The following is a 26,980-nucleotide window of genomic DNA, read 5'->3' on the forward strand; positions in this document are numbered from 1 at the left end:
ACTATATACCTGGAAACAGATTAAATATACTGATTAAACACTGGGGCTAACTGCTTTGCTTAATGCTTTAATGTAACAGGGGAGACCAGTCCGGCAGCTTTCCCACGGTTCTACCTTGCAAAGAGCTTTTAAATTGTCCATTATTTAATATTAGAGGAGAGGAGCGAGAGCTGGTTTCAGGTAAAGGGAAGAGTGAAGCAACCAGACAATGAAGTAGTAGAATTTGAAGATGTCTGCAGAATTTATGAACTATGTTTATCATTAAGGAGCCTCTGTTTTTCAAAACGACAATAAAACACAGATGAAAGCACAGTGTGCATCCCTTATTGTAATTAAGGGTTTTACCTTCCCTAGATGAACAATTAATCAAATGGTTACAGGTTATGGTAAGTAGGGAGGTCACTTATGGTTAGTATGGATAAAGTCCCTCATAATAATAAATGGAGAATTTCAATGTTTTTTTCTCGAATAATAGATGCAAAATCTGTGGGAGAATATAATTTTTTGCAGCCTATATACAGTAATTTAGGAAAGAAAAACAGTTTTTGGAAAGAACAGGGACATTGTTAGACCACTTTTTGTTCAAATAAATACACAAGCTGCCACCTTTAGATTTCTTGCTGAGGTTAGCATCAGATGTGCCCTAAATAGCCAGGTAACTGCAGTTATAAATCAGGAATATAGGTTCCACGCCAAGGTTCAATACAGCAAAGTGCTGAATTAAGAGACTAATCCTGGTTTGTGGAGAAAGTTGTAGTTCTTCAATTTCATTACTAATTTACCAGACTTTGGAGAGAACACTACATTGCAGCAGGACAATTCACATCCTTGTGCTGCTTATGTAACAGTGACTTTCTTGCAAGATCAGAATTTGAGAGTTACGCCGTGGATGCCATACTTAGCAGACCTGAGTCCCGTTGAGCACTGATGGTATGAGCCGTGATGACATGTGGTATCTGAGGCCCTGTGATCAGTGAATAGGCATTTACTTGTCATAGCTCTAGGAAAGAAAAGGGACAGAATAGCATTAGGTAGCATCTAAAACTTGGTACATAGCACAACACAAAAGTAGTTTCTACAGGTGCACGCCTGATAAAGGCTCCACAGCCAAAACATTGTTTATTTTCTTGTCTTTTGAGCATTCAATAAACCTTAGCTTGTTCCATTATAAATTTATGTAAGTTATGTCTGCTCAATAGAACTTCAGTGCTCCTCAAAAATAGTGTCATTTTCTTTATTATTGCAGTTATAAGTGATAAGTGTTACTTTTATTTTAAAACTCCTATTTTAAAACCCAGTCTTCAGTAATGGCCATAGATCTGGGATACTAATTTTTAAAGATAACATTTTTTAGCTTCATGAAAAATTAAAGGTCCGTTAAATATCTGAAATTGCATTTTTCTGTCTGTTAGGAGCTGGAACGCGAAATTACATTTCAGAGTGGCAGTGGAGTGTATTACTATTACTACAAACACCTGCTGACTGTGCCCTCATTTGAAAGAGGTAAGTCATCACAGTAGTATTCCCAAAACATAGACAGACTATAGGCATGTATTCCTGACTGTGTCCTTGGGATCTTATCGAGTCATATAGTAAGGGGGATATCACTGTTGTTAAATAGACTCACCAGAATTATTGCCAGATTGCTAAATTGAAATGAAGGAGCCACATGAAGCCCACTACAAATGTCATACATGGAGCTTATTATCTCAAACATTCAGTCCAAGTGCATTTGTCCAGCCAACAAGGCAGTTGCCATCAGTTCCATTTCGGGGATTCAATTAGCCACACACGAAGCTGTCACCTTTGGGATTTTAATTTAAGTCTCGCATACACAGTGCTCCTTTTTGTTCTCTACCTCTATCCAATCTCAGTGCTCATGTGTGAAGAAGTCACAGATCTAGTTGGATGGTTGTGTGTTTTTGCATGATAATGGTTAAGAAAAATTGAGACTTTGCTCATACTTTCTCCTCCAAATTCTGGAGCAACAAGTTATTCACTCACTGAAACTGTACTTAATGTTTATGATTTCATAAATCTTAACTGTTATTGAAAAGGAGAAAAATAAAATAGCGTGATTCAAGAGAAATGGAAAAATTTCTGTTCATTCAAGCCGGTAGAAAGCCGATTTGTATAGTAGGTTGTTGCTAAAGAGAAATTAATGATCACAAAAAGTTTTTTTTTGCAGTTTTTGTATCGTCTTTGCTTTTTCACTGTTCTGTTTCTCAGTTAAAAATGCAAACTGCTGATTATGAAACATAGCAAGCTGCTTGTTATCATCACACTGTATTAGTCTTATCAGCCCTTCAAGCAAAGTTTTCAAGCTGGATCTCTAATCACAGAGTCCACATAACTTGCATTTCAGACCTGCAATTTTTTAGTTGATTTAGATATATAGATCACCCCTTGAAAAGATAATTCTTTTGATTTTCATAAAAAGACTGTAAGTAAAGAAAAATTTAATGAAAATTACATTTCCTTTACTTTAGATGTAAAACCTTATAACACATTTGCAACTCGATAAAGCTCCCAATATTACACAATGCTACCTTAAAGAGTCCTGAATTTTCAAAGTAAGAACATTATCGCATGTGTATGATCATTTGCCAGTTAAACTTGTTACAGTAGTTAAAGTATTGCAAACTGTTGAACATAGGTAGCTCAACTGAAGGAACCTTTTTTCTCACCATTTCTGTCACTTCAAAGATTTACAGCCAGGGAAAATGCTTTCCTTATTATCTTTGTGCAATAAAAAAACACTTAGCAAGCAAGACCACAAGGGAAGCAAGGACGAAGTGAATCAGCTTTGTTGCAGCTTTGTACAGTCCTACATCTACATGTTGAACATTCATGTAATTGAGCGCGTATATACAGTTGCTTATTTATTTTCACCAGTTACTGAACGAGATGTTCAGATGATTTTCAACAGAACAGAGATTTATATAGTGTCCAATAATCCCAATGATTATATTTTTAAAATAATCACAACTATGAATGTTAAAAATATCACATCTAGAGAGGGTAATAATTAGGTTTGTTACATTTTCACACAACGTTTTGGCCTTGGAGCCTTCTTCAGGAACCTTCTTCAGAGTCTTCACACCTGAAGAAGGCTCCATGGCCGAAACATTTTGTTTTCTTTCTTCTCTTTTCAGCATGGAATAAACCTATTACTTATTCCATTAAGCTTTTAATGCTTAGGAGCAGTCTGGGGTTTTCTGAGTGACCACAATTTTTAGGCCTTTGAAACACCTTGCAGCCTACGCATGCTGACGCAGCTACCCACCTGAACTACTTAAACTCTTAATGCCTACAGAGGCCACATAGGAGATCATCTGCCTTCTAACTAAATGCAATACAACCTGCAGTTAAATCTGTCTCTCTGCACCCCGGATGCAACAAAATATATGGGAGCCTATATCCCTATCCATAAAAATGCACCCCGAGCACAAAAGACATTTCTAACTGAGGTATCTTTTACCAATGGAACCCAAGTTCCCTACAAGTACAGAATAGCACACTCTCTCTAGCAAGTTTCAAATACTTAGCTCCAGTAAGGTTTGGTTTGGGAGATCATGAAGAAGGGCTTCTCACCGGGCGCAAGCTTCAAGTCCCCACTCTTTCAGACTCTTGTCTCTCCACCCCTTCTTCACTGCTTCTTCTTGTTCTTCCTCTCTTTGTGCTCTTAATTGTGATCTTGTATTGTGTGTGTCTGTACTGCTCCTTGACAATCATTAACACACAACTTACCTAGGTAAACTAAGGTGAACTTTACAATTGTTTTTTTTCTGAAGGGACCCCAGACCTCAGCAAACATCCTCTCTGCTTTGAAGTTAGAAGTGTTTACTCTGCCAGGTGTCACAAACTATCTAAAATCTAAGAGACACTTCTCTTGGGTAAAGCTGTTACAGCTTTACCTAAAGCTATAACAGTATTATCAGTCCTTGATGTAGAATTAGTTATTCTGCTACCAAAGCTGTGTTTATAGCATTAAGTGTATTGCTATATTAACAGTGATTTTCTTCTTAAGGAGCAGGTCACTGAGGCATGAACTTCTGTTCTGTTGCAGGAGTTTATGAGCTGACGCATGATAACCGGACAATATCAATGCAGACCATAAATGCAGTGGAGCACCTGTCACTGTATCCAGAGCTCATCACTAGCCTTTTATATAGAATTACTGGAAGCCAGGTACTCCTCAAATTCAGAGTTTTTCCTTTGCCATGTTGATCTGCAATCCCTCTTACTCGATACATTCTGAAATCCTAAATGGGTTTTTCTTCCTAGAGGTGATCTGTTGTAACACATTCATATCTAAGCAAGGAAAACAAAGCAGAGAGTGTGGTATTGTTAAATAGTTTTATATAAAAATCCATCCATATATTTTCTAATTTCTTTATCCAATCCACGGAGGAGATTGCGCCTATACCATTAAGTAAAGGGCGCAAGGCAGGATAGATCCTGGACTCGATGCCAGTCTATTGCAGTGCACACACAGAGTCAGACAAACACACACTCGCTTCAGTGCCAATATCTGGCACTGGAGGAACCCCACGTGAACACTGGGAGAATAAACAAACTCCATGCAGAAAGCATCCCAGGAATTGAACCCAGGGCCCCAGTGCTGTGAGGCAGAAACGGTAGCCAGTGCACCATGATGCTGTCTTTGATATAATAATATAAAAGAATTCTATAGTATACTGCTGATGCACACATAAGAAAGTCTAACTGCAGTGGTAAAAAGTTGTGTTACTGTGTTACTGAGTAAAGCTATTATTGTTATTTTCTTCAACTTGAGTATTTAAAACTGTACTATATAAAATGATTTTTGTTAGAGCTCAAATGCCGTTTTATGGGAATGATGATTATGCAATTGTCCTCTGATAAGTATGCTCCTTGTGAAAGCATGAAAACTGTGGTTAGGATTGTAATCAAATGTTCTTTTCTTTAGGAGGTGATAGAGCCTGTGTATTTCTACATTGGTGTGGTGTTTGGCCTGCAGGCCATCTATGTGACTGCCCTGTTTGTCTCCAGCTGGGTGATGAGTGGAACGTGGGTGGCAGGAATGTTGGCTGTTGCATGGTACATAATTAACAGGTAAGAGACTCCCAGACAGCACCATTTCCTGTACTTCAGCCTCTTCAGGCTCTGGAAAGAACAGAAACACTAATCAAAGTACAGCAGTTCCTTATCTTCTCTGCTTCTAAATCACTTTCTGGACATCAAACTGCATAGCTGAAAGAAGCCACTTTATTACCAAGTGGGTTTAAGTTGTAGCAGTTTCATTTCAAATCAGCATTTTTTTTGTTTCATCTTATTTTTGAGAGTTAGTCTTGTTTTGTAATACATTAAATACATTTTTGTAGAAGATACTACTGTTCTATATGTTTGCACTTCACATCCTTATACAATATTTAGTATTTTAAGGTAAGACATAGCAAACCAAATTCATACATGAGAAAGAATAACAGCTCAGGAGGTTCATAAGATCTGCAGTTTATTATTCTTATACCTACCCAATTTGAATTATGTGTTTTTTTCTTGGCTCAGCTCATAGCAATGATCCCCACATTTGCACAGGGGGGAGGGTGAGGAGCTCTAGGCAGATTCCTCCGACCTGCCCTCCTTCAAGCTGCTTGTCTTCTAACACAACACAGGCAAAGCAGCCTCATACTGGAAGTTCAGCGCTGATCAGAGGAGGCCTCTGGGAGTCTGTCATCATGGTTATGGCTAATGACATGACCAAGTCCGAAATGCCTGTTTCATAGAGCTTGAAACTTACTCGTGCGAGTGCTTTTTTCTGGAAACGGGGCTCACCCCTTGTGCACCCCCTCACTGGGTTTGAGAATTGTACATTTGTTTCCAGGGTCCTTCTCGAAAATCCATAGAGGTTTCTGGACTCCTGGTTAAAAACAGCTGTAATATCAATTACAGTCTTTTTATCAATATAAGTTTTTGTTTTTGTGTTTTATAATGTATTATTTTGTAAAATGTTGAACTGTGTTTTCAGGCCTGACACAACCAAGGTAGACCATGCCATTCCCCTAAGAGAGAATTGGGCTTTGCCTTACTTCTCCTGCCAGGTCACTGCCTTAACCGGCTTCTTGAGGAACAACATCAGCACAGCTACAGAGGTGAAGCATGGCAAACACTTGTGCTGACTTCTGTTACAATATAGTGAACTTAATTGCTTTTAATTTTGGGAAAACAGGCTAATAAATGAGACAATAAACTTAAAAAAACTTCAACATAATATTGTTTTTTAATTGCTTTGGAATCACTAAATGTATAGATGGCCAGATTACTAGGGCAAATCATGTAGAGTTGTCTCAAAATGTATTGCATTAGGTACAGGATTTTATATGAGGCTGTTGAGCAATATCAATATCAATGTACTGTAGTGTAGTGGTTCATCCTACAATTTTAAAGTTTAATGGTCTCAAAATTGATAAAGAGCCTTCTATTTAAATACTGTATTAATGTTATTTTGTCCAAATGTTTATCTTGTTATATGAAATATGAAAAAATTAAATGGACATTTTAAATGTTTTTCTTTTAATTTACTCATCTTTTTAAATTTGAACGAGGTAGTCAATTTTCCTTTTATATTTGGAATCATATAGTACTAATAATGAAATACAGGTTGAGAATCCCTTATCCGAAATTCCTGGGACCAAAAGTGTTGCGAATTTAGGATTTGTTCGGATTTCGGAATATTTTTATATTTGCATCTATAAAATGGGACAGCTTGGGGATGGGACCCAAGTCTAAACACGATATCCATTTACAGTTCATAATAAAGCTTATACATATACCCCGAATGTAGTTTTATATAAATTTTTAATATTTTTTAAACATAATACCATCAGAAAGGTAAGATATCAGTCTCCACCTTGATGTCATGTTTTGATTAAAAGGTTACAGTACATGTACGCCATTTGTATTTTATTTTTTACTATACAGGTATTAAGTTTTATGTGAGGTATAAAAACAAAACATTGAATATGATTACAGGTAAAGAAAATGAAAACTGAAAAAAGTCCGCATTTTATTTTTAAAGTAATGTACAAGTACAGGTAATGACGCTAGTCAAGTTACACTCATACATGGAGGTGAAATTCAGATCTCACGTAAAAATAACGTTTTGTACTTGCTGTACAAAGAAAACAAAACAAAACATGATGATCACTGCTTACAAACTTGAAGATAAATGCAGCCCCAGACATTACAACTACATCAGGTCCGAGAAACTTGAGGGAGAGGGTATGTCATCGATGATCACTGTGAGCTAGAAAGTTCGGTAAGTTATTTGTGGAATTTTCCATTTGTGGCCTGTCATGTCAGCGTTCAAAAAACGTTCGGATTTTGGAGGTTTTGGGATTTTGGAATTTCGGATAAAGGATTTTCAACCTGTACAAAGAAAGCCTGACTATGTAGTATGTTTAATAATAATAAAGTAGGAAGATGACTTTTGCTTCTTCCATAAGTATGTCACGTTTTATAAACCAAAGCTCCACAAATAAAGGATAAATTCCTAATTTTAGCCTAAAAAATAGAATTTAATGCAAACCTGATATAAAACGCCATTCTTGCTGGGGGTTAAAAACTACATCATGAGCAGCCTTTGGCAGAACAGGTGCAGTATATTCTGCACAACTTATTTTTAAAGTTACTATTACACCAGTCAGTGCGCCTCAACCATAGGATGAATAGAACCATAGCAGGAATGAGATTAGTTTAATGATTGGGAGTATCATTTGCATTTGTCTGTGACTTGTCTTTTATTGCAGATGTTCTGCTACCTGCTCATTAGTGCTTCCACCTTCACCTTTATCATGATCTGGGAGTACAGCCACTATGTGCTCTTCATCCAGGGCCTTGCGCTGTTTTTACTAGACAGCTTTGATTTGGTGCCACCTCGCAAGGTACTGACACGTTCAGAGAGAAGCCATTTTTAAGAAAGGATCTTTAGTATTTATTTTTCAAAGAGATGCTTTCTGAAATTATTGTGATCATTATTATTCTTTATTTATTAGAAGAATCCTTTATCCAGGGTTACTACAGTGTATAAAAAGACGTACATTAATTATATGGCTAAAGCAAACAATAGATATGATTGCATACAAGCACTTTAAAAAACTGAAGTTACAATCATGTTACAATAGATCGACAGTAGTGAGGAGTAGGGCTTCGGATCTATAATTGCAAGGTTATGGGTTCAAGTCCCAGGTGGGCCAATGTTGTTGTCTCCTTGAGCAAGGTACTTTGCTCAGATTACACCATTAAAATGCCCTGTGGTGTAAATGGTGTTGAATAATGTGGAACAGATGAAAGTAAAATAATACAAAAAGACAAGATAGTGTTAGTAGTAGTTTAGAAAAGGAAATTAGAATGAAACAGGTTTTTATATGAATAATTTAAGTCATTTATCATTGCACAGGCATGTGTCTTCATGACAACATAAGGTAGAATTATCTTTTTTTTTAATTTGCAATATTTATGTGGCTTTGTGATTCTACTCAAAACAGTTTAAAAGGGGCTTTATGAGATCTAAACTAAATGCATAAAGCTGGCACCTTTTCTTTACATTTGTGACTGTACACATACCAGGCAGTAGTTTGCAAGTTTGTTACTACATGAAATGCATGTACTATAAATATTGGCCTTTATATTGCAGTACTGGTCTGACTTGTCTTACTTCAAAAATCTGTCTTCCTCTTTGTCTGCTCTTATTCACAGATGGAATAAATCCTGTGGAGTGAAAAATACCCTTCTCTTGCCCTGAGCAATTAGTCTGTGTGACACTGTTTGGATTTGACACTTCTTTGTCTCACAGGGCTTCTCCACTTTCACTTGAAATTGGCATTTAGGTGAACAGAAGAGCATACTCTAGCTTTGTAGCGTAGTTGTGAGTCGTAGATGGTATAGGAAGAAGAATGCAAGGGTGAGAAGTCAAATTCAAGTCCCAATTCAAGACAATTCTTAAGCTTTACAGACTGATGTTGCAATAAAGCAAGTCAGGAAGAAGTTATTTTTGTGTAAAGGGCATTATTGACTTTAGTATTTTATGCCCGTCTACAAGACATTGTGGCCTGAGAAAGTTTATATATAAAGTTTATATCCAGTGTCCTAGAATTTGAATTGAAGGCCATCTAATGCAAGTGAAGTGCACGTCAGACAGGATACTGAATATGAAGTGAAGGTGGTGTGATAACATAACTTAAATATCTTTTCATATAGTGCATTCATCCCTATTCAGCCCTAAGAAGTTCAGGTGATGCTAGTTTGAAAAATGAGCTATGTCATTAGATAACTTTGATCACCATTGGTTTGGTGGCTGTAATCTGGCTATTGTTGCCCAAGTGCAATTAGCTATTCCTGGGACCTGTAGGGCATCTGCAATCTGATGTGCTGCTCCTCCAAATGGTGCTAACTTCCCTGGATCTCAGAGTAGAGCATGCAGTGAGTCAAGCAATGATTAACTGAGTGCTCTGATGCTCCTTGTCACCTAAAGCAGTCTTGTTAATTTTTCTGATGATGTCTTGTAACTGTAAGCAGATCAGATTAGTAGATGGCACTTCCATATTGGTTGAGACCCTGAGACAGTTTTGGTTGGGGTCCCAAGTTATACGATTTGTTAGTGACAGTGGAATCTATAGATTTCAGTGTAACACTCTAAGATCTCTACATCAGATCATATTCATTTGTCTTTCTGGCTTTAGTTGGAATAAATTATTTTGAAATCTAAATTGTTTTTTTTATTACTCCCCCCCATGATGTCCTCTGAAGGTGGCTGATGTGCACAAGGTCTACCTATGCTCAGTGGCTCTGGGATATATCATGCAGTTCCAGAATCCCAGTTTGCTGAGTTCTCCACTGCTTTGTCTCATGATGGGATCTGTGCTTGCGAGGTACTTGCAGGTAGTTAGAATAATTCTTAGACTTGTAGAGCTCCATGTTAATGCCTTGTTTGCAGCATGCAAAGTGGAAATTTGATTTCTTTTTCAGCAAAACATGAAGAAGGGCCCCCTTGTAACCAGACTGATAAAAATCCTGCTTCATTTCTATTTGGTCTTCACAATTAGCATCATGTTCCATTATGTTGTAAAGGTAAGCATTACATAGCAAGACTTCAGTTTTGTAGATGATATATAGGTTGACAATGAAGGTAGATGGGGTGTTATGCAACATTTTTGCGAAAACTATGGACTGAATTGGATAATTTGGTTCATGTATTAAGGAAGACACAGGTTCTACAGCAGAACATACTGGAGGGCACTACCATCACGAGATACATGAGATGTGCAGGCCATCAGGGATGCCAATGGTTGTCACATTGAGGCAACATAGTGCCCTCTGGCTTGTCCTGTCATTTCCATAAGATTATGCTTCCAGTAGTCCCATTTCTGTGTGTTCCAAATGCCATTAATCCACAGTGTACAGTTTCCCTGGTGCAGTTGTTTGAACAGGCCAGCTAACTCTGTGAGCCGTTTTCTGTTTCTAAATGATCAGTCTAGTACAGGGGTTCTTAACCTGGGGGTCGCAACATAGTCCCAGGGGGGTACGACAATAGGCAACAGAGACAGAATCAACCAAAAGTTAACACACAACCAGAGGTAAACAATTAACGATTGTATACACCTGCACGGTTAAGATGGTTACATTAGCTGGGTGACTTAGAGGTCTACAGAGAAGAAAAGAAACCCACAGACCTGGCTACCACTCCCAGCCTGCTCTGCTGTGTGCCTGGCAAGGGCGCTACATTAATGGCCTATCAGTGGGCCATGATTGCATTTATACTTCTAGCACTTTTTTCTTTTCCGCTAGGTAGTCGTGATTAGCCTAGCAATGGAGTGTTTTTTAATAGGTGGCGTTTAAAGATTGAGAGCTAAAGATAATGTGGAGAAACACACAGCAGAAAACTCCTAAAAAAGGAAGAAAATGAGAAAAAATGACGAAAAGTACCTAGTACAGATAGTACGGAGAGGACACACGACTGGTATGTGTGGTTTGTGACGAAGTGTTGGCTAAGGAAAGCCTCAAGCCCTCCAAACTGCTACACCACTCTTGCAGACCAGACACTTGACCTTACAGTCTAAACCTGTTGAGTTTTTTTAACCAAAGCTACAGGAGCTAAGAGGCCAACAATCTACCCTCCGTAAAGCCACCACTGTGAACCAGGAGGCACTTATGGCGTCTTTTGTCATAGCTAACTGGATTGTCAAAACTGGGAAGCCACACACATTTGGTGAGACTTTTTTCTTACTGTGTGCTAAGGAAACGATTTCAATCATGAGTGGGGAAAAGTGCTGCAGAGCAGCTAGCATTGATACAGGTGTCAAATGATCCCATGTCTAACTGCATTGGGCATGTGGCAAGAGACATGTGGCAAGGTGATTGCTAAGATAAAGTCTAGTCTGTAGACCACAAAGAGGAGGAAATTAATGATGATTTTTTGTTCTGTCGTCCACTTTCCGAGCGTGCCACTGGCGATCAACTTTTTGTTTTGCTGGACAAGTGTATGTGAGGATGAAATTGACTGGAACAAGTGTGTGTAAATCTGCTCAGTCGGTGAACGAGCTATGACTGGCAAACACAGTGGGATAGTCACGAAAGTACAGGCCATTGCTCTGTTCACTTTGTGGATGCATTGTATGATTCATAGCCAAGCCCATGTGGAAAATGCCCCCCGAACTCAGACAAGTAATGGATGAAGCTGTTCATACTTTAAGTTCCATCAAAGACAGTGCAACAAGCGCACGACTTTTAAAGATTATTCCATTATTTTGTATCAATATACAGTCCCATAGTCCCGCCCCCAGGCGCTGTTCTCAGCCTGCCTTGCACGCGTATGGCGCTACATTGCCCCCGTCTGAAGAGTCGAGTGTCCTGCCGACCACAAACCGTCCCTCCAGGCTGTACGTGCAAGGCAGGCTGCTCCGTGGGCTCCTCCTGTTAGCCTCTCCGTCCAGACCAGGGACCTCCGTCTGAACCAGGACCCTCCATCTTGGCAGGCTCTCTGTTTAGGCCAGGGACCTCCATCTGGGCAGGCTCTCCGTCCGTGCCAGGACCCTCCGTTTCGGCTATGGCTCTTTCACCACTCGCTCCAGGCCTCTTGACACTCCACTCCATTCCGCTCTAATGTTACTAATGTAACGACCACGGGCTTCGGTACCAAATGGAGCAGGCATAGGACTCAGGGAATGGGGTTGAACAACACATTTATTAACTCGAACCGGGGAAAGGTACTCACACAGGGACAGGGATTACAGCGCTGCACCTACACTAACACACACACGAAGGGAAGAGACCGTCTCCCAGCCTCCGTACCACTATATACAGTCCAGTCGTCCCGCCCCCAGGCGCTGTTCTCAGCCCGCCTTGCGTGCGCTTGGCTAAAGCACACTCCGTGGCGCTACAATATTATTATTATTATTGTTATTGTTATTATTAAGTGAAGTTGGCTTATAGTTTATTTAACGTGACGATTTTTAAATCTGTATATGTGGAGGGGGTCGCAAAATTGTTTTAACCCCAAAAAAGTATCTCACTCTCAAAAAGGTTAAGAACCCCTGGTCTAGTAGACTCGGAGATTGTGGTAAACAGGGTTCTACTGTTCTTACATGCTATTAGTAGGTGTTGCTTCTGGGTCCCTTCTTTCTGCTTTGACGGTGTGAAAGTTTACTCAGTGGGACAGAAGAATTCTTATGCAATGCCTGTAAAACTATGAATGAAGTGAGTTGCAGACTGCAAATGGAGTTCTAGCTTGATATGTGCATATATGTTTTAAACAATTGGCTGGGTTTACTACCATAGAGCAAGAACACTAGTATTTTTTTAACCATTAGCATATGTATTCTGTACTGTTTTATCCTATATTTTAGATTTGTAGTCAAAGTTGTTTTATTTTTATAATTTTAGAGAATTATTCCTGTCAATGAAAGTGACCATATATTCAGATTTCTTGAAGTGAAATTTGGATTAAACACCACAACGTAAGTTTTGTTTTTAAAAATAATTAAGAACTAATATTTAATATGTTAAGTAAGTTAACTATTTTTCCTACTTCATTTAGTTCCCAGTCAAGAATACTAAAGAAATTGGTGTCAGAAATTAAGAAAAGTAAAATAGTTGCTAAACCTTAAAGGAATTTTTGACATATTTTTCTTTTGCATACAATATTACGAGTATGAGCTAGCTCAGTGGATTGAAGGTTGTATATTTGTGTATGTTTTTACATTCTGACACTTGATTTTGGATTATTCATAAATAAAAGTAATAGAAATTATTCTGAAACCTGCAAGCCTTTTTTCTGAGAGATACTAATGTTTTTAATGTCTGAATCATACAGAAGGAGGAAGAGTACTCCAAAACATGGAATCTTAAATCTCCCATCATTAGAAGTTTCTTTATACTTCTCATTACATTAACTGTGACTTTGATATTTACTTTCTTCTCCTTTAGAGACTTCATTACCAACATGCTGCTGTGTCAGGAGGCTTTCCAGAAACCCACTCAGGACTTCTTCCTCAGACTCACCCAGGCCTCGGTGCTTCCCTTTTACATACTGGTGCTGCTGGTCTGTCTTCTGTCTGCTGTGCAGGTGATCTACAAGAGATTAAGGTATGGTTTGGCATATTTAGACAAATAGTAGGTCACAAACTCAAAGTATGACTTGTGAAGTTTTAAAATTATGCATTACTGTCATTTAATTTTACTGTACTGAAAAAAGGAAATCTGAAAATAAAAGATGAGAGTTTTGTCTAGGGAACTCCTGTCTTTGGTGACAGCACATGTGCTTCAATAGAAAAGAAGAGGGATTTTTCAGTGGTATACTGTGTCCTTTGACTTTTGTTTTTTACAGACCAATCACTTTAAATGATCAGATTGAAAAGACCTTTTTTATAAACAATTTCACATTTAATCAAAATATTCTGGCGTTAGATATTAGCTTTAAATCTGTTAAATCTTCTGAGTTTCAGAACACAATGCATTTATGTGTATAATGACTACTGGTGTTGCTTTAGCAGTTTGATTCATACATAATTCACAGTGCTAATTACATACATGAAACTCAAGATAGTTTCTTGTGTGTCAATAGTTGTCAATCTACTAGAACGTCTGTATACAAGCATAGGAGAGCCACATTTCATTTGTATATTTTTATTTATTGTTATTTGCCTGCTAAGTAATGAAATTTGACAAATTGAGAATTAACAGATCAGAGATGTGTTTGCTGGCAACACAAGTGTCCTAGCAAAATCAGGGTGTTTCTAGGACAAAGCACTAAGGTCAGAAAACAGTTATAAATAACAAATTGAGTAATTTGTCATCATTTTGCCCTTCTAATAGTTCACCTGGAGTTGATGTTTTAGATTACTGTGGTACTGCTATTGGTGCTTTGTTTTCTTCTGTAATAAGACTGAGCTAAATGACTGTACAACTTGACTGTGGCAGTGGGGAGCCAATGAAAACCAACCTAAAACTGGAAGATGGGAGAGTAGGAGAGCAACCAGAGGTCATCTACCATGTGTTCCATACCCTTCTCTTTGGTGCACTGGCTATGGCGTTTGAGGGGTACGTTAAACTTGCTGCTACTAAAACTCAAAGAAAGAGATACTATTGTACAAAAAAACAGGGTCCACTTCTGTGCGATTTCTAAAATAATAAATCTCCTCTTTGGCCACTAGGGGGAAGCAGATACTTGTTGAAAACAATGATAGCTTTCAGTAGCACAGGTGTAATTAAACTGTATTTTGAAGATCTTAAAATAACAGATCTTAAGCACCATTTATTGTCTGCTTTATTAAGCTTGTATACTTTGCCTGCAATTAAAGGTTATTATATTGTAATCTGGTAGCATATTTCCTCTGGTTACACTATATTTTTTAATTGAGTAATGTATTGCATCCCTACTGTCCTGCAAAAACCACACTGCATAGACAATTTTATAGTTAAGTATAAGGCAGTAATATGCCATTATATAGAATATTATTGTAACCAACACTTTCAAGGAAGTCAGAACATTGATGATAAGCTCTTTGATGACAATTATGTTAATCTTCTGCCTATATAGTGCAGTAGCTGGTTGAAATCCTGCAGCAGATACTTGATTTCTCAATACCCAGTTTTGTTTTAGCTTTGTGTTGTGTACACAAAGATAACAAGTAGGCTTTGTGGTTTTAGTTGTCTAACTTTAAAAAAAAACCTGTTGCACTAATTTGCAAAACAGGGAGACATTCCTTGCTTTTTATATGTTTATGACCTGGTACTGTAGGTACAGTATGGTGCTCATTAAATTCAGGAAGCTGAAATATTTTTCAAAATGTGTTCAATGCACATTTACTTAGAATTATGACTTTCCCTTAATGTTGCCATCTTCAGGATGAAGTACCTGTGGACCCCCTACATATGCATGTTCACGGCATTCGGAGTGTGTTCTCCTGAGCTCTGGGTGACCGTATTCCGGTGGTTGAAGCTGAAGTCAGTTCATCCAGTTGTACTGGTGAGTGAAGCTTAAAGGGTCTGTTGGATTAATGCTCAGATGAAATCACAACTGCAACAGACCAGCCACTCCCAATAATAACAATAATAATAACAACAATAATAATAACAATAATAATAACAATAATAATAACAATAATAATAATAATAATAACAATAACAATAATAACAAGCATGAAATGTGTCATGCTGTAGTATGACTTTGACTTTACCTGCCTAACATGTTCTTAGGCATGAACTTGCTGTCCCTTGTAATTTATTTCACAAAAAAGAAAGAACAAACTTTTCATGTTTATTTTGGTTTCCTTCCATCATTTACATTGTATAATTAGCATTAAGACAAAATATTAATTATTTTAATGCATATGTAATCCTAAAAAAACATTACACTCACGGCAGACTATACGATAAGCTTTTTTATAAATAAATGAGTAATCTTACATTGTGCCACTGCCCCAAGGTGTTATTCTTCATCTATGGTGTAATAAGGTGTTTATGCACTGCTACCCATCCATAGTATTCTTCTCTTCTGTTATTGATGAAACTGCCTGCTCATGCCTTAGCAGTTAACTGATTCAGAGTTGCTTATCTGTTTTGCTTTGCATCTCAAATCAATGTGAAGAAATTAAGGTTGAGGCATATGTGCTTTTGTCCACAGTTGTCCCCTAGTTAATGAAGTATTTCCCTCAGACTTCCATCCCAATTAGCCACTGTTCCTCATAAAAGATCAGCGAGTTTAGCAGTCTTCACTGAAGGTCCTGACAATAAAGTCCCAACAACCACCCCTCTCTTAACTCACTGAGATCCCTTTTTCTAGCCATGATAGCCAAAATAATGGGCAAGTGGGCCTGCCCAGCATTGTACATAACTCTCAGCATGATGGGATGTTAATTGCTTCATTAACGCAGGAGTCACAACTGTGTGGAAGCACCTGCTTTCAGTATACTATATACAAAATTTCAATACATTATGATTCTATATTGTAAAACAATAAAATATGACAAAGTCCAAGGGGTGGTAAATACTTTTGATAGCCACTGTATCTTATACAAAACAAAAGAGGCACTATTAAGGATATGTGAGATGCCCCCCAGAATTATTGGCACCCTTGGTAAAGATGAGCAAAAAAGGCTATGAAAAATTGTCTTTATTGTTTATCAACTTTATCTTACACTGCAAATAGGGGAGAAATCTAACCTTTCAGTGAGGTAAAATTATTCAAAGGAAAAAAATATCCTTATAATTTTTTTTTTCTCAAAAACACAGGTGTCACAATTATTGGCACCCCTAGAAATTCCTATGAACAAAATCTAATGACATCTAATGACATCCATGACCTCCTTTTTCACTGGGGTATCAATATGAGGTAACATGCAGGCCAAACACCCTTAGTCATCCATCAACATGGGGAAGACCAGAGAATACAAAAATGAAATGAGATAAAAGGTTGTTGACCTTCATAAATCAGGCAGTTTCTATAAAAAAATAGCTTCACACCTGAAAATACCCATCTCCACTATTAAGACAATAATTAAGAAGTTTCAAACAACTGGAGCTGTGTGAATCTGCCTGGAAGAGGACGCATGTGTATTTTGCCCCAACGCACAGTGTGGAAGAAACTTTCTCCAGGGATCACAGTTGGACAATTGCTGTTGTCAAACCACAAACGTGAGCACCTGGAGTTCGCTAAACATCACTGGAACTTTGATTGGGACTGGATTCTATGGTCAGATGAGACAAAAATATAGCTTTTTTGCAACAAACATCAAAGGTGGATTTGGCATAAAAAGAGTCAAGGTCATACAGAAAAGAACCTTATCCCCACTGTGAAGTATGGTGGTGGGTCTGTGATTTTGTGGGGCTGTTTATCTTCCAAAGGCCTGGGAATCTTGTGAGGGTACATGGCATCATGGACTTCATCAAATACCAGGAGATTTTAGATCAAAATCTGTCTGCCACTGCCAGGAGGCTAAGACTGGGTTGTGGTTAGATCTTCCAGCAAGACAGTGATCCAAAGCATACAACCAAATCCACACAGAAATGGTTCACTGACCACAGAATCAAGCTTTTGCAGTGGCCATCCCAGTCCCCTGACCTAAACCCCATCGAAAACCTATGGGGTGAGCTGAAGAGGAGAGTCCACAAGCAAGGACCAAGGACTCTGCAGGATCTAGGTAGATTTTGTATGGAGGAATGGTCTCAGATCTCTATACAGTATATGTGTTCTCCCACCTCATCCAGCAGTATAAGAGAAGACTCAGTGCTGTTATCTTGGCAAGGGGAGGGTGCACAAAGTACTAAATGCAGGGGTGCCAATAATTGTCACGTGTTTTTGAGAAAAATGTTTTTTTTTTATAAGGATTTTTTTCTTTGGAATAATTTTACCTCACTGAAAGGTTAGATCTCTCATATTTTCAGTGTAAGATCAAGCTGATAAACAACAAAAATATTTTTCATAGTCTTTTTTTGTCATCTTTACCAAGGGTGCCAATACTTCTGGATGGCACTGTAGATTTTTCTATACAAACACACAAGTACGGTAGATTATTAACTGTCATCTTGTTTTAAAGAAAACCAAAAGGCCCCTGACTGTGGCAAAAAGATTTCAGGGCTTGGTGCTAATTTTTACTTTTAAGGACTCTAAAGAAACCTAAATATCGCTTTACAAAACCTGTGTTCTGTCAGTTGTTTTTGGTCTAGAGGTATGAGGATTTTGGACCCCAAAATGAAAACATATGTTCCTTTGGTTGTATTTTTTTAGACATGTTAAGTTTGCCAAATATTCCTCTGCTCTACACCCTCTAAGTTTGGAATCAGCAACTGTTGATCAGCTTCTCATAGGTCTACATGCCTTGGCCTGTACAGTGAGAATGATGACCATAAGGTTGTTAGAATTAACCAGTAAATTGTAAATATACTGCTAGCTATTTCTAGTCAACAATTCTTCCAAGCACGTTAAGAATCCAGAGAATGCCAGCCTAGAAATATACTGTAATGCTCTGTATAGCAGAACTAATCACGTTAAATCGTCTTAATTACTTCATGCCCTACTAAGTGTCACACAGTCTTCCACACTGGAAGAAGGCTACACAGCTGAAACATTGTGTGGCTTTTCTTCTCTTTTCAGCATGGAATAAACCTTTACCTGTTCTTTTGCAGCCTACGCATGCTGACGCAGCTACCTACTTGAACTACTTATACCAACATTGTTATTTATGTAAAAAAGACCGCTAAAGACTTTGTCAACACTCACTTTAGTACCTCCTTAAAGTATCATGTAATTTTTCTCTGTTCTAATTGTTAATTATTTTACCAATATGAGCAGGTGCCCAGTGCCATTTTACAACACAAGAAATGTACTCAATCTTAAGCTTGTTTTAATTTTTTTAATGTAATTTTAAATGGTGTACAGCTCCCTGCTTTGGAGTGCACTAAAATTTCCTTTCTCCACAAAGCAGCCCCTGCCAAGTGCACTATAATATTCTAACACTGAAATTCACCTCTAGCTTAAAACTATATAGTGTTATCACCTAATAGCACTCTCAGGGTTGTTTTTTTAATTTTTAAAATGATTATTTGTTCTGATTTATTGAACACTGTCATGTTATTGTGCACACATTTGTTGTGGCACTGTTTTTTCCTTGTGGGTGTTTAAGCCACAGCGCGGCCTCAGGGTTTCATTAATAAATTTGGGTCATAAAGCATCACTTCTGCAGAGGAATTTAGGCTCTTATGAAAATGAACTTGCCAACTAAGAAGCAACAACTCTGTCACATTTATCTGATCATATATACAAAAACAACAGCCATTTGTATTTTAGTGCTCTGCTGGCACTCCAAAGTCAAATGGCAAAAGAAGATTCTCTGCTTTTCAGTGCATTTTAAATATTAGTCTGTAATCTACAGATGGGATTGTTGAGCACCATCAGTCAGCAAAGTTAGGAATCTGACTTTGGCATCTAACTGGGCTTTTAGCATCTCTCCTATATTAATTGGGAAACACAGATTCATAGCAGTATGAATTGTGATGTTTTCCTGATTGTGAGCAACCATCACCTTTTGACATTTTACCACCTATTTCTGAGTTCCTGGCACAAATGACACAATGTTTTTCTTCTGTTTTCTCGTTTGATTGTCTTCCCAAAGTCCCAGTTTGAACCCTGTTTGCAATTTGATTGCTGTCATGAGTTAGATTGCTGTGCCTTGTAGTTTGTGACAGCCAGCTTTAATGCTCAGCCATCACAAACACACAGGGTGCTGTTTCCATCAGGGCTGTGAGTTGTTTACCACTTTGTCCCTAGCTTTTGAGGCCACTTCTCATAGACCATCAATAATTTGTGCTGACTTCAACACAGAAATGCCTTTCCACTCAAACTTCAATAAGCCATCTACAGTCAAAGCAAAGGGAAGTGGGTCACTGCAGCCTTTATTCAAAATGCACCCAAAACCTGTAATGTTATTTATAGCCTTAATAGGAGATCTGATGTATTCATTTCCTGTGAGTCATGTCAATAGCAACAGTTCAGAGTTTCATTTTACAGACATGTCAGAGATGATAAGGCATTACCCTCTTAATTAATAGAAATAAATTTCTCTCCCATATATTACACTAGATAACATACAGTATATTGATCCTGTGAAGCGCAACAGCAGTTAAGTAGGTTAAAATGCTTATATTGTTAGTTTTTTTAACATTGGGGAATGACTAATGAGAAATAAGTTATATTTTGTAAAAATCTTGAATTGCCACTTTTTTGTTTTACGCATCAAATTTACTCAAACCTGCGATCATAGAGCTTAATTTTTGCTCAGTGGGGAACTTTTACCAATTTAGCTTTTCGAGTGAGCTCATAAGTAAGTGATTTTCATGAAAAGCTAGGTTTAAATGTGGAACCACAGCAAATGTGCCATCTCTTCCTTGTGTCTTCACTAAAGCACTCTGTTGATCAGAGTGGTCAATGGGTCAATCATTAAAATCATCACTTGCAAATACGGAGTTATTTATGTAATCTTTAGTTTACTAGTTGATTAAAGTAGCAGTTAGAAATCCTAAAATGGGAAGAAATTGAAGGTTCACTGTTGCACTTTTGTAAAGCTATTACAGAGTTTTGAATGTACCAGAATTTCCTTGAGGTGACAATTACAAATTCTTAACATTTGCCCCTTTCTTATTTTTTAAACAGGCTCTTATATTGAGTACTGCAGTCCCAACAATAATTGGATTCAGTTTGTGGAGGGAGGTAAGTTCTACCACAAAACCTCAGCAGGTAAATGAAATTGCCATGGACCACAGTGTTCCTAACAGATTGCAAGGGGTATTTTGCTATTGCTATTATGCTTTTGCTATTAATATTTGTGCAAAACTACTGATATAATGTAAATTTTATATCAAGTATAATTATACTTTTGAGTTCATTAGTACACTCATACCCTGGTATACTAACCTTATTCGTTCCTGAAAATCTTTTTGGAAGGCGGATGATTGTAAAATTCCATTATTTCTTATGGGGAAAATTCCACCCCGTTCTGAACTGAAGACAAGTTCACTCAAAAACCACCCTAAACATATAATACGATATAGACCATTATAGTAAGCTTAGTGCACAATGCAGTTCTACTCAATTAAGCCAACTATAGCTGTAAAATAATTATATCATATTTACATATTTCATTCTTTTGTAATAATAATAATTATAATAATAATAATTGCTTACACTTATATAGCGCTTTTATGTACACTCCACTCAAAGCGCTTTACAGGTAATGGGGACTCCCTTCCACCACCACCAATGTGCAGCATCCACCTGGATGATGCGACAGCAGCCATAGTGCGCCAGAACGCTCACCACACATCAGCTACTTTGTAATAGATCGCTATCCAAGCTATTAGCTAGAACAATGTGCATACTGTTGTTGACTATTACTCTAAAGAATTTGTTTCTCTTCCTTAAGACCCCATAATGAACAGCAACTACAAAACAAACACAAAAAACACTTTGAAAATGTGAGCACAAGCTTTTGTTGTGATCGTAAACAAAGCACTGCTGCCTCACACCGTCCAAAACCACAATGCCTATCGCCCACGCAGAAGCAAGCAGCTGTTCAGTGGCACTGAATTCAGATGTTCGCAGAAGATTCTCGGCCAAAATTGGTCACTTTCGAACTTCAAAATTCGAATTAGCACAATTTTGTTCTTATAACGAATTCTTCAGGTTCAGATTACCGAAAATATATACAGGGGTATGAGTGTATTTTTGAAAGAGTAAAATGATTCCTAACTTGCATACAGTGTAGTAATAATGTCAAATATCCATGACTGTAATGTGTTTAAGCACCAGCCTTTTCCTAAATTCAATTTTCATCTAATTCAAGGTTTTAAGCAAATGTAATGTTTAAATTTAAAAGATGATTTAAAGCTGCAAGCTTAATCTTCTGAGAAAATAAGATGGTAAACTACATTTCTCTTTGTGCTCTGAAAGTAGTCTTAGTCATCACACCTTGCTTGTCATCATGTTTGTTGGAAAATAAACAGTAAAACCCACCTTAATTGCCAACTAAGTCACATCATGAAAAAATACAAGTCCTGGCAATATTCAGTTTTGGTTTGTTTGGAGTACTGTGCCAGAGTCAATAGTATTTTAAAATTATGTGAATAGCACCCACAGGAACCACTATGTTATTAGTCAGATGTGACTGTGATTCCCAAACACCACAGAGGCTGGGTGGGAAACTCAACACACCGCATTGACCCCTGTGACCTTCTCAGTGCCATCATTGAAAGTTGCAGACTCTGTGATGGGGGCTTTTCTACCATTTCAAAGATTAGATACTTCAGCAGTGGTTTTTGCCAAAGATTTCTTTATCCTGCTGCAACTCAGATATGCTAGCACAGTTCTGTTTAACAATAGCAGTGTGCAATTGGAGTGATTGCAATGGTTTTAAGTGAATATTCTAAGCTACAACGTAAAGTTTTTGTATTATTGTTTGCAAAAAAGACCCCTGGCATTTTTTAGACCAAGGACTTTTTAAAATATCTTCAGATTATACTTCTTTTAGTTAAATTTTTGTGTTGAATTTCCTGTGATTTAATCAGTTAATCACTGTAATTTGTAGAGATAATGTTTGTTCTGTTGTCTGCAGAGGAAATTAAATAAAATTTATGATGACATATTGTTAAGACAAATATACATCCCAAAAAAATAAACTAAAATTCCAATTTAGTTGACTTGTATCTAGGTTTTGGCAAGCATTAATTAAAGCACGCTTTTTTCTGTATTGAACACCAAAATCAAATATTTGATTGCGGCCATTCTCCAAAGCTCTAGGCATAGAAAAATTAATGTTATACATGCTCATCTTTCATTTAGTAGGACAATTTTTCCAAGTTTTTTTAGACATTAGCGTGAAAGTTGCAGCTAGAGCATAAATTAGTTGTCAGCCCTTATTTCCTATATTTAATGTTGTCCGTCTCTCTTAAGGTGTTAGCGTACTGTTGAGGTTGTACAAATATATTGCCTAATGCGCAGGGCTATTTTTGGTTTTTACAGAGGCTAAATTGCAGTGCTTACTTTGATTACTTTAATTAGTTTTTAAACCATAGAGCACAGTAGTTACGAGATGTTTTTAAATCTTTTCACTCTGTATTAAATGTGTCAAATAAGTAATTTCAGCCCCTTTAAAAAAAGAGTGTGAGGGGCTTGAGAGAAGCTTTAGAAATCAAATTATACTTCATGCATGCAGTTTGTTTTTGTCAGAATTGCCTTTCGCAGGCCAAATTTTGACATGAACAACGTGAGCTCACATTAATGCTTCTGGAATTACTCATAGCCAAAGTGGCAGTTCTTCCGGTCCAGTGCAACTGACAGAGCTGTACATTTCAAACCTATTATCTTTCCTTTAATATAAACGCAGAAATATTACGAGAGGACTTAAAAAGAACAACACAAAAAATTAAAAGTGTAGATTATTTTGTCTTTACCACCAGATTATTTTTCTATTTTATTGAGGCACAGCAGCAGTAGTCATTACCCTGATGAGATAGAAGCAAAAAACTTCATACAGCAGAAATATTTATGGATTCATTCCTACAGTATGTCAACTAGGATATTAATATTTCTGGAAGACACTATATGCCCCATTATAAGACACTGAATTTATGAATTGCCATATGTAGCCAATTACTTCATGCGTCTTTAAGGTTATGTGTCTGTAGGAACATTGCGTTTTTCAAAATACTGAATCCACCACTGAAGTGCAGCACACTCTTGGGTGACATGACTACCATTATGCAGCAGCATCCCCACTAAGAAGCAGATCAGGTGGAAAATGATACATATAAATATTGGGGAAAAAATTGCAACACCTGGGTAAATGGTGGACACCAAGTATATTGAAAGCAAGGGTTCCATACAGGTGTTCTTCAACTATTAATAAAAAATAACGTCCCATCATGCTTAGGGTTATGCATAAATATGCTGGATAGGCCTGGTGGTCTGTAATTTTATATAAAATGTCAGCAAGAGTTCAGTGACTTTGATAGGTGGGTGGTTGTTGGGATTCATTTGGCTGAAGCTTCAGTGAACCAGATAGCTTGTTGATGTTTCAGAAGCAATGCAAATGTGATTGTGGAAATCCAAGGGAAAGATATCATCAGCAAAGGCCAACAGTGGGCAAAAGTGCATAGTCCAGGATCATAATATTTATCTATTTATTCAAAGTGCTAGCCAAAACTGGTGAGCAAGTGCAGATCAATAGATCCCAACAGCAAAGGGTTCTGGTGGTTCTTGTAATATTGTGGAGCCATTTTCCTGGTATGGTTTGAGTGCACTAATTCCCATAAAAGGCAGGATCAACAGGGGGAAGAATGACAAAGCCCCAATCCACAGACCACATGTGGTCATCCATTGGCTTGATGACCATAGACCTGGTGTTATCCATATGTCACAGCCTTCCCAGTCACCAGATCCGATGTTCTAGAACAACATTGAGACAGCATTTTCCATCTTCATCAACAAGACATGAGATCATTGACCTTCTCATGGAAGAATGGTGTTGCACCCTTCCTGCAGAATTCCAGAAGCTAGTAGGCACAACACACTACTAACCGACTTTACATTGGTTTTTCAGTTGTCCATTATCTGTACTTCACTACTTAAGGAGGAAATTAAGATAGGCCAGACTAAGCAAACACAAAGCACAATTTAACCTCAGGAAAACAACCCTACTCTGGGTGGTGCCATTGGATTTGTAATGATCAAGTAGGTAGGACCTTGGTTTAACATCTCCCCTAAAGGACTGCACCAAAAAGTTACTGTCCCAGTTCACCATACAGGGGTATTCGTTTTATAAATCTCTTCCAGAGGAAAGATTGCCGCCTACATTACTTACAACAAAGAGGTTTTCCCAAGAGGTCTCTCATTCTATGATTGATTAGACCCAGCTTTGCTTACCTTCTGAGGTGTTAATGCTGCTGATTAAAAAATATGCAGATTAATATTAAGGCATGCCCATGTTGTGTTGTGTTGTAATTTGCTGAGTTGATGCATCATGTACCAAATGAAGCAATGACCTTTATCAGTTTTAGGATTAATTATAGTTGGCAGTGATTTGATTTTTGGAAACTCTAAGCTTGGTAATTGTGCAGCTTAGAGAATATATGGAGTTACTGATCTGAAAGGCTGAACAATGAATGACTTGTTGCATAAAACAGAAATTTTAAAACAGCATCAGATATGATAAATCGGAGTGTCTTGTTTTAATCACTACATAAGAAAGTTACAAATAAGGCTTTTCCACTTGTTTGATTTGGTTGGTTGTAGCGTATTGATCAGTGGATCCCTTCCATCATTTTCTTGAAGGTTCTAAAGGAGGCAGTTTTAACATCATGGCTTTCCATCTTTTTTTAGATAACCTAGATCTTCCCTGGTATGAGCTTAATGGTATCAAAGTTTAGCTAAGTTTGCAGTCCAAATCTTGTTTAGACTGCTATTGTAAGAAGGGCCAGTAGAGGACGCTCACCCTATTGTCTGTGTGGGACCAAATGACCCAGTATAGTGACAAGGACACTATACTGTAAAAAGGTGCCGTCCTTCAGATGAGACGTAAAACCAAGGTCTTGATTCTCTGTGGTCTTTAAAAATCCCAGGGTGCTTCTCGAAAAGAGTAGGGGTGTTACCCTGGCATCCTGGCCAAATTTCCCACTGGCCTTTAAGAGTCATGACCTCCCAATAATTCCTATCTATAAATTGGCTTCATCACTCTGTTCTCCTCCCCACTGTTAGCTGATACTGTATGTGGTGAGAGTACTGTGCGCACTATGGATGCTGTCGCATCATCCTGGTGGATGATGGTGGTTTCCATTACCGGTAAAGTGCCTTGAGTGGTGTGTCCAGAAAAGCTCTGTATTAGTGTAAGGAATGATTATTATTATTATTATTCAAGAAATCCTTAAAAAAATATTGTTTTATCTGCAGAGACAGGTAAGCACAGAACTGAACACAGGCAGGTACACACAGGCTGTTTCTGATGATTTACTCTGGTTAATTAACTTCATGGTAAATCATTAGACTCGATTCACGGAGTATATACAGTATAGAACACAGAAGAAAGGAAGAGAAAAGAACAGAGGAAGGGAGACAGGGGGAGAGAGAGAGACAGAGGAGAAGACCAAGAGTAGTAATATCACTTTATTGGCCATATATATATAATATATATAATTTCTTGTATTAGGAATTTGTCTTTTTGCATACCCCAACTTGCTCTCCATGAGACACACAGACAGGGAGAGAAGCTTGGGGTCAGAGCGTAGGGTCAGCCATTTATACAGCACCCCTGGACCAGTTGGGGTTAAGGGCCTTGCTCAGGGGCCCAACGGAGTAGGATTCCTCTGCCGGCCACGGGATACGAACCAGCAACATTCCAGCCACAGGCACAGATCCTTAGCCACAGAGCCACCACACCGCCCCAGTAGGAACATCACTATTATCCTCCTCTTCCTTAAAGCTCTTGTCATACAAGAGGACATTGTTCTGATCAGTCCTGGACACCAGATTCTGACCAGTTAATCTAAATATTATTACAGAGAGATTGCTGTCTTTATATTTTTGACATTGTTAAATCTTCAGACTAAAAATTCTCTCTCCTGGTTTGATGATGCATATTTAGAACATGGAGATCCAGCTGTGGTCTCATTCTCGTTTCACTTTAGTATAAAATAGTCCATTGGATTGTCTTTCAGGTTTTGAAAACTTGTTTCATCTTCCATAAAAATTCTCTCTATGTAAGACTTCTTAATCTATTTGTATATTGCACTCCTAAATTGCATTAATTTTAAACCTAAAGTCTTTTTTAAACTCTAAGGCAGTAATATCCTTTTTGTAGTCCAGTGGAAACAATTCTTCACAAGTGAGGTTTGACTTTTGTTTTGTACAGTATAATCTTAAAATTTGAATTGTACGCTGCCACTATGCAGCATTTTG

The 26,980-nt window shown here is 37.8% G+C and overlaps 1 protein-coding gene across 4 annotated transcripts in view; it reads left to right on the forward strand.

Annotated features, from left to right (window-relative positions):
- Window positions 1-26,980, forward strand: part of LOC148651376 (putative C-mannosyltransferase DPY19L4) — a 54,447-nt gene that overhangs the window by 18,318 nt on the left and 9,149 nt on the right. For all 4 annotated transcript variants that reach the window (XR_015925744.1, XM_088601570.1, XM_088601571.1 and 1 more), the window contains 12 exons: window positions 1,413-1,503; window positions 4,070-4,191; window positions 4,952-5,097; window positions 6,011-6,134; window positions 7,791-7,925; window positions 9,790-9,921; window positions 10,009-10,110; window positions 12,922-12,995; window positions 13,465-13,623; window positions 14,458-14,577; window positions 15,385-15,505; window positions 20,687-20,743. Coding sequence is in view for 3 of the 4 variants with exons in the window: in XM_088601570.1 (XP_088457696.1) it covers window positions 1,413-1,503; window positions 4,070-4,191; window positions 4,952-5,097; window positions 6,011-6,134; window positions 7,791-7,925; window positions 9,790-9,921; window positions 10,009-10,110; window positions 12,922-12,995; window positions 13,465-13,623; window positions 14,458-14,577; window positions 15,385-15,505; window positions 20,687-20,743 (1,383 nt within the window). In the remaining variant the exon portion in view is untranslated. The remainder of the gene's footprint in view (window positions 1-1,412; window positions 1,504-4,069; window positions 4,192-4,951; window positions 5,098-6,010; window positions 6,135-7,790; window positions 7,926-9,789; window positions 9,922-10,008; window positions 10,111-12,921; window positions 12,996-13,464; window positions 13,624-14,457; window positions 14,578-15,384; window positions 15,506-20,686; window positions 20,744-26,980) is intronic.

The sequence above is a fragment of the Lepisosteus platostomus genome, chromosome 12 (assembly GCF_059453375.1).
Source record: "Lepisosteus platostomus isolate fLepPlt1 chromosome 12, fLepPlt1.hap1, whole genome shotgun sequence".
NCBI classification, from domain to species: Eukaryota; Metazoa; Chordata; class Actinopteri; order Semionotiformes; family Lepisosteidae; genus Lepisosteus; species Lepisosteus platostomus.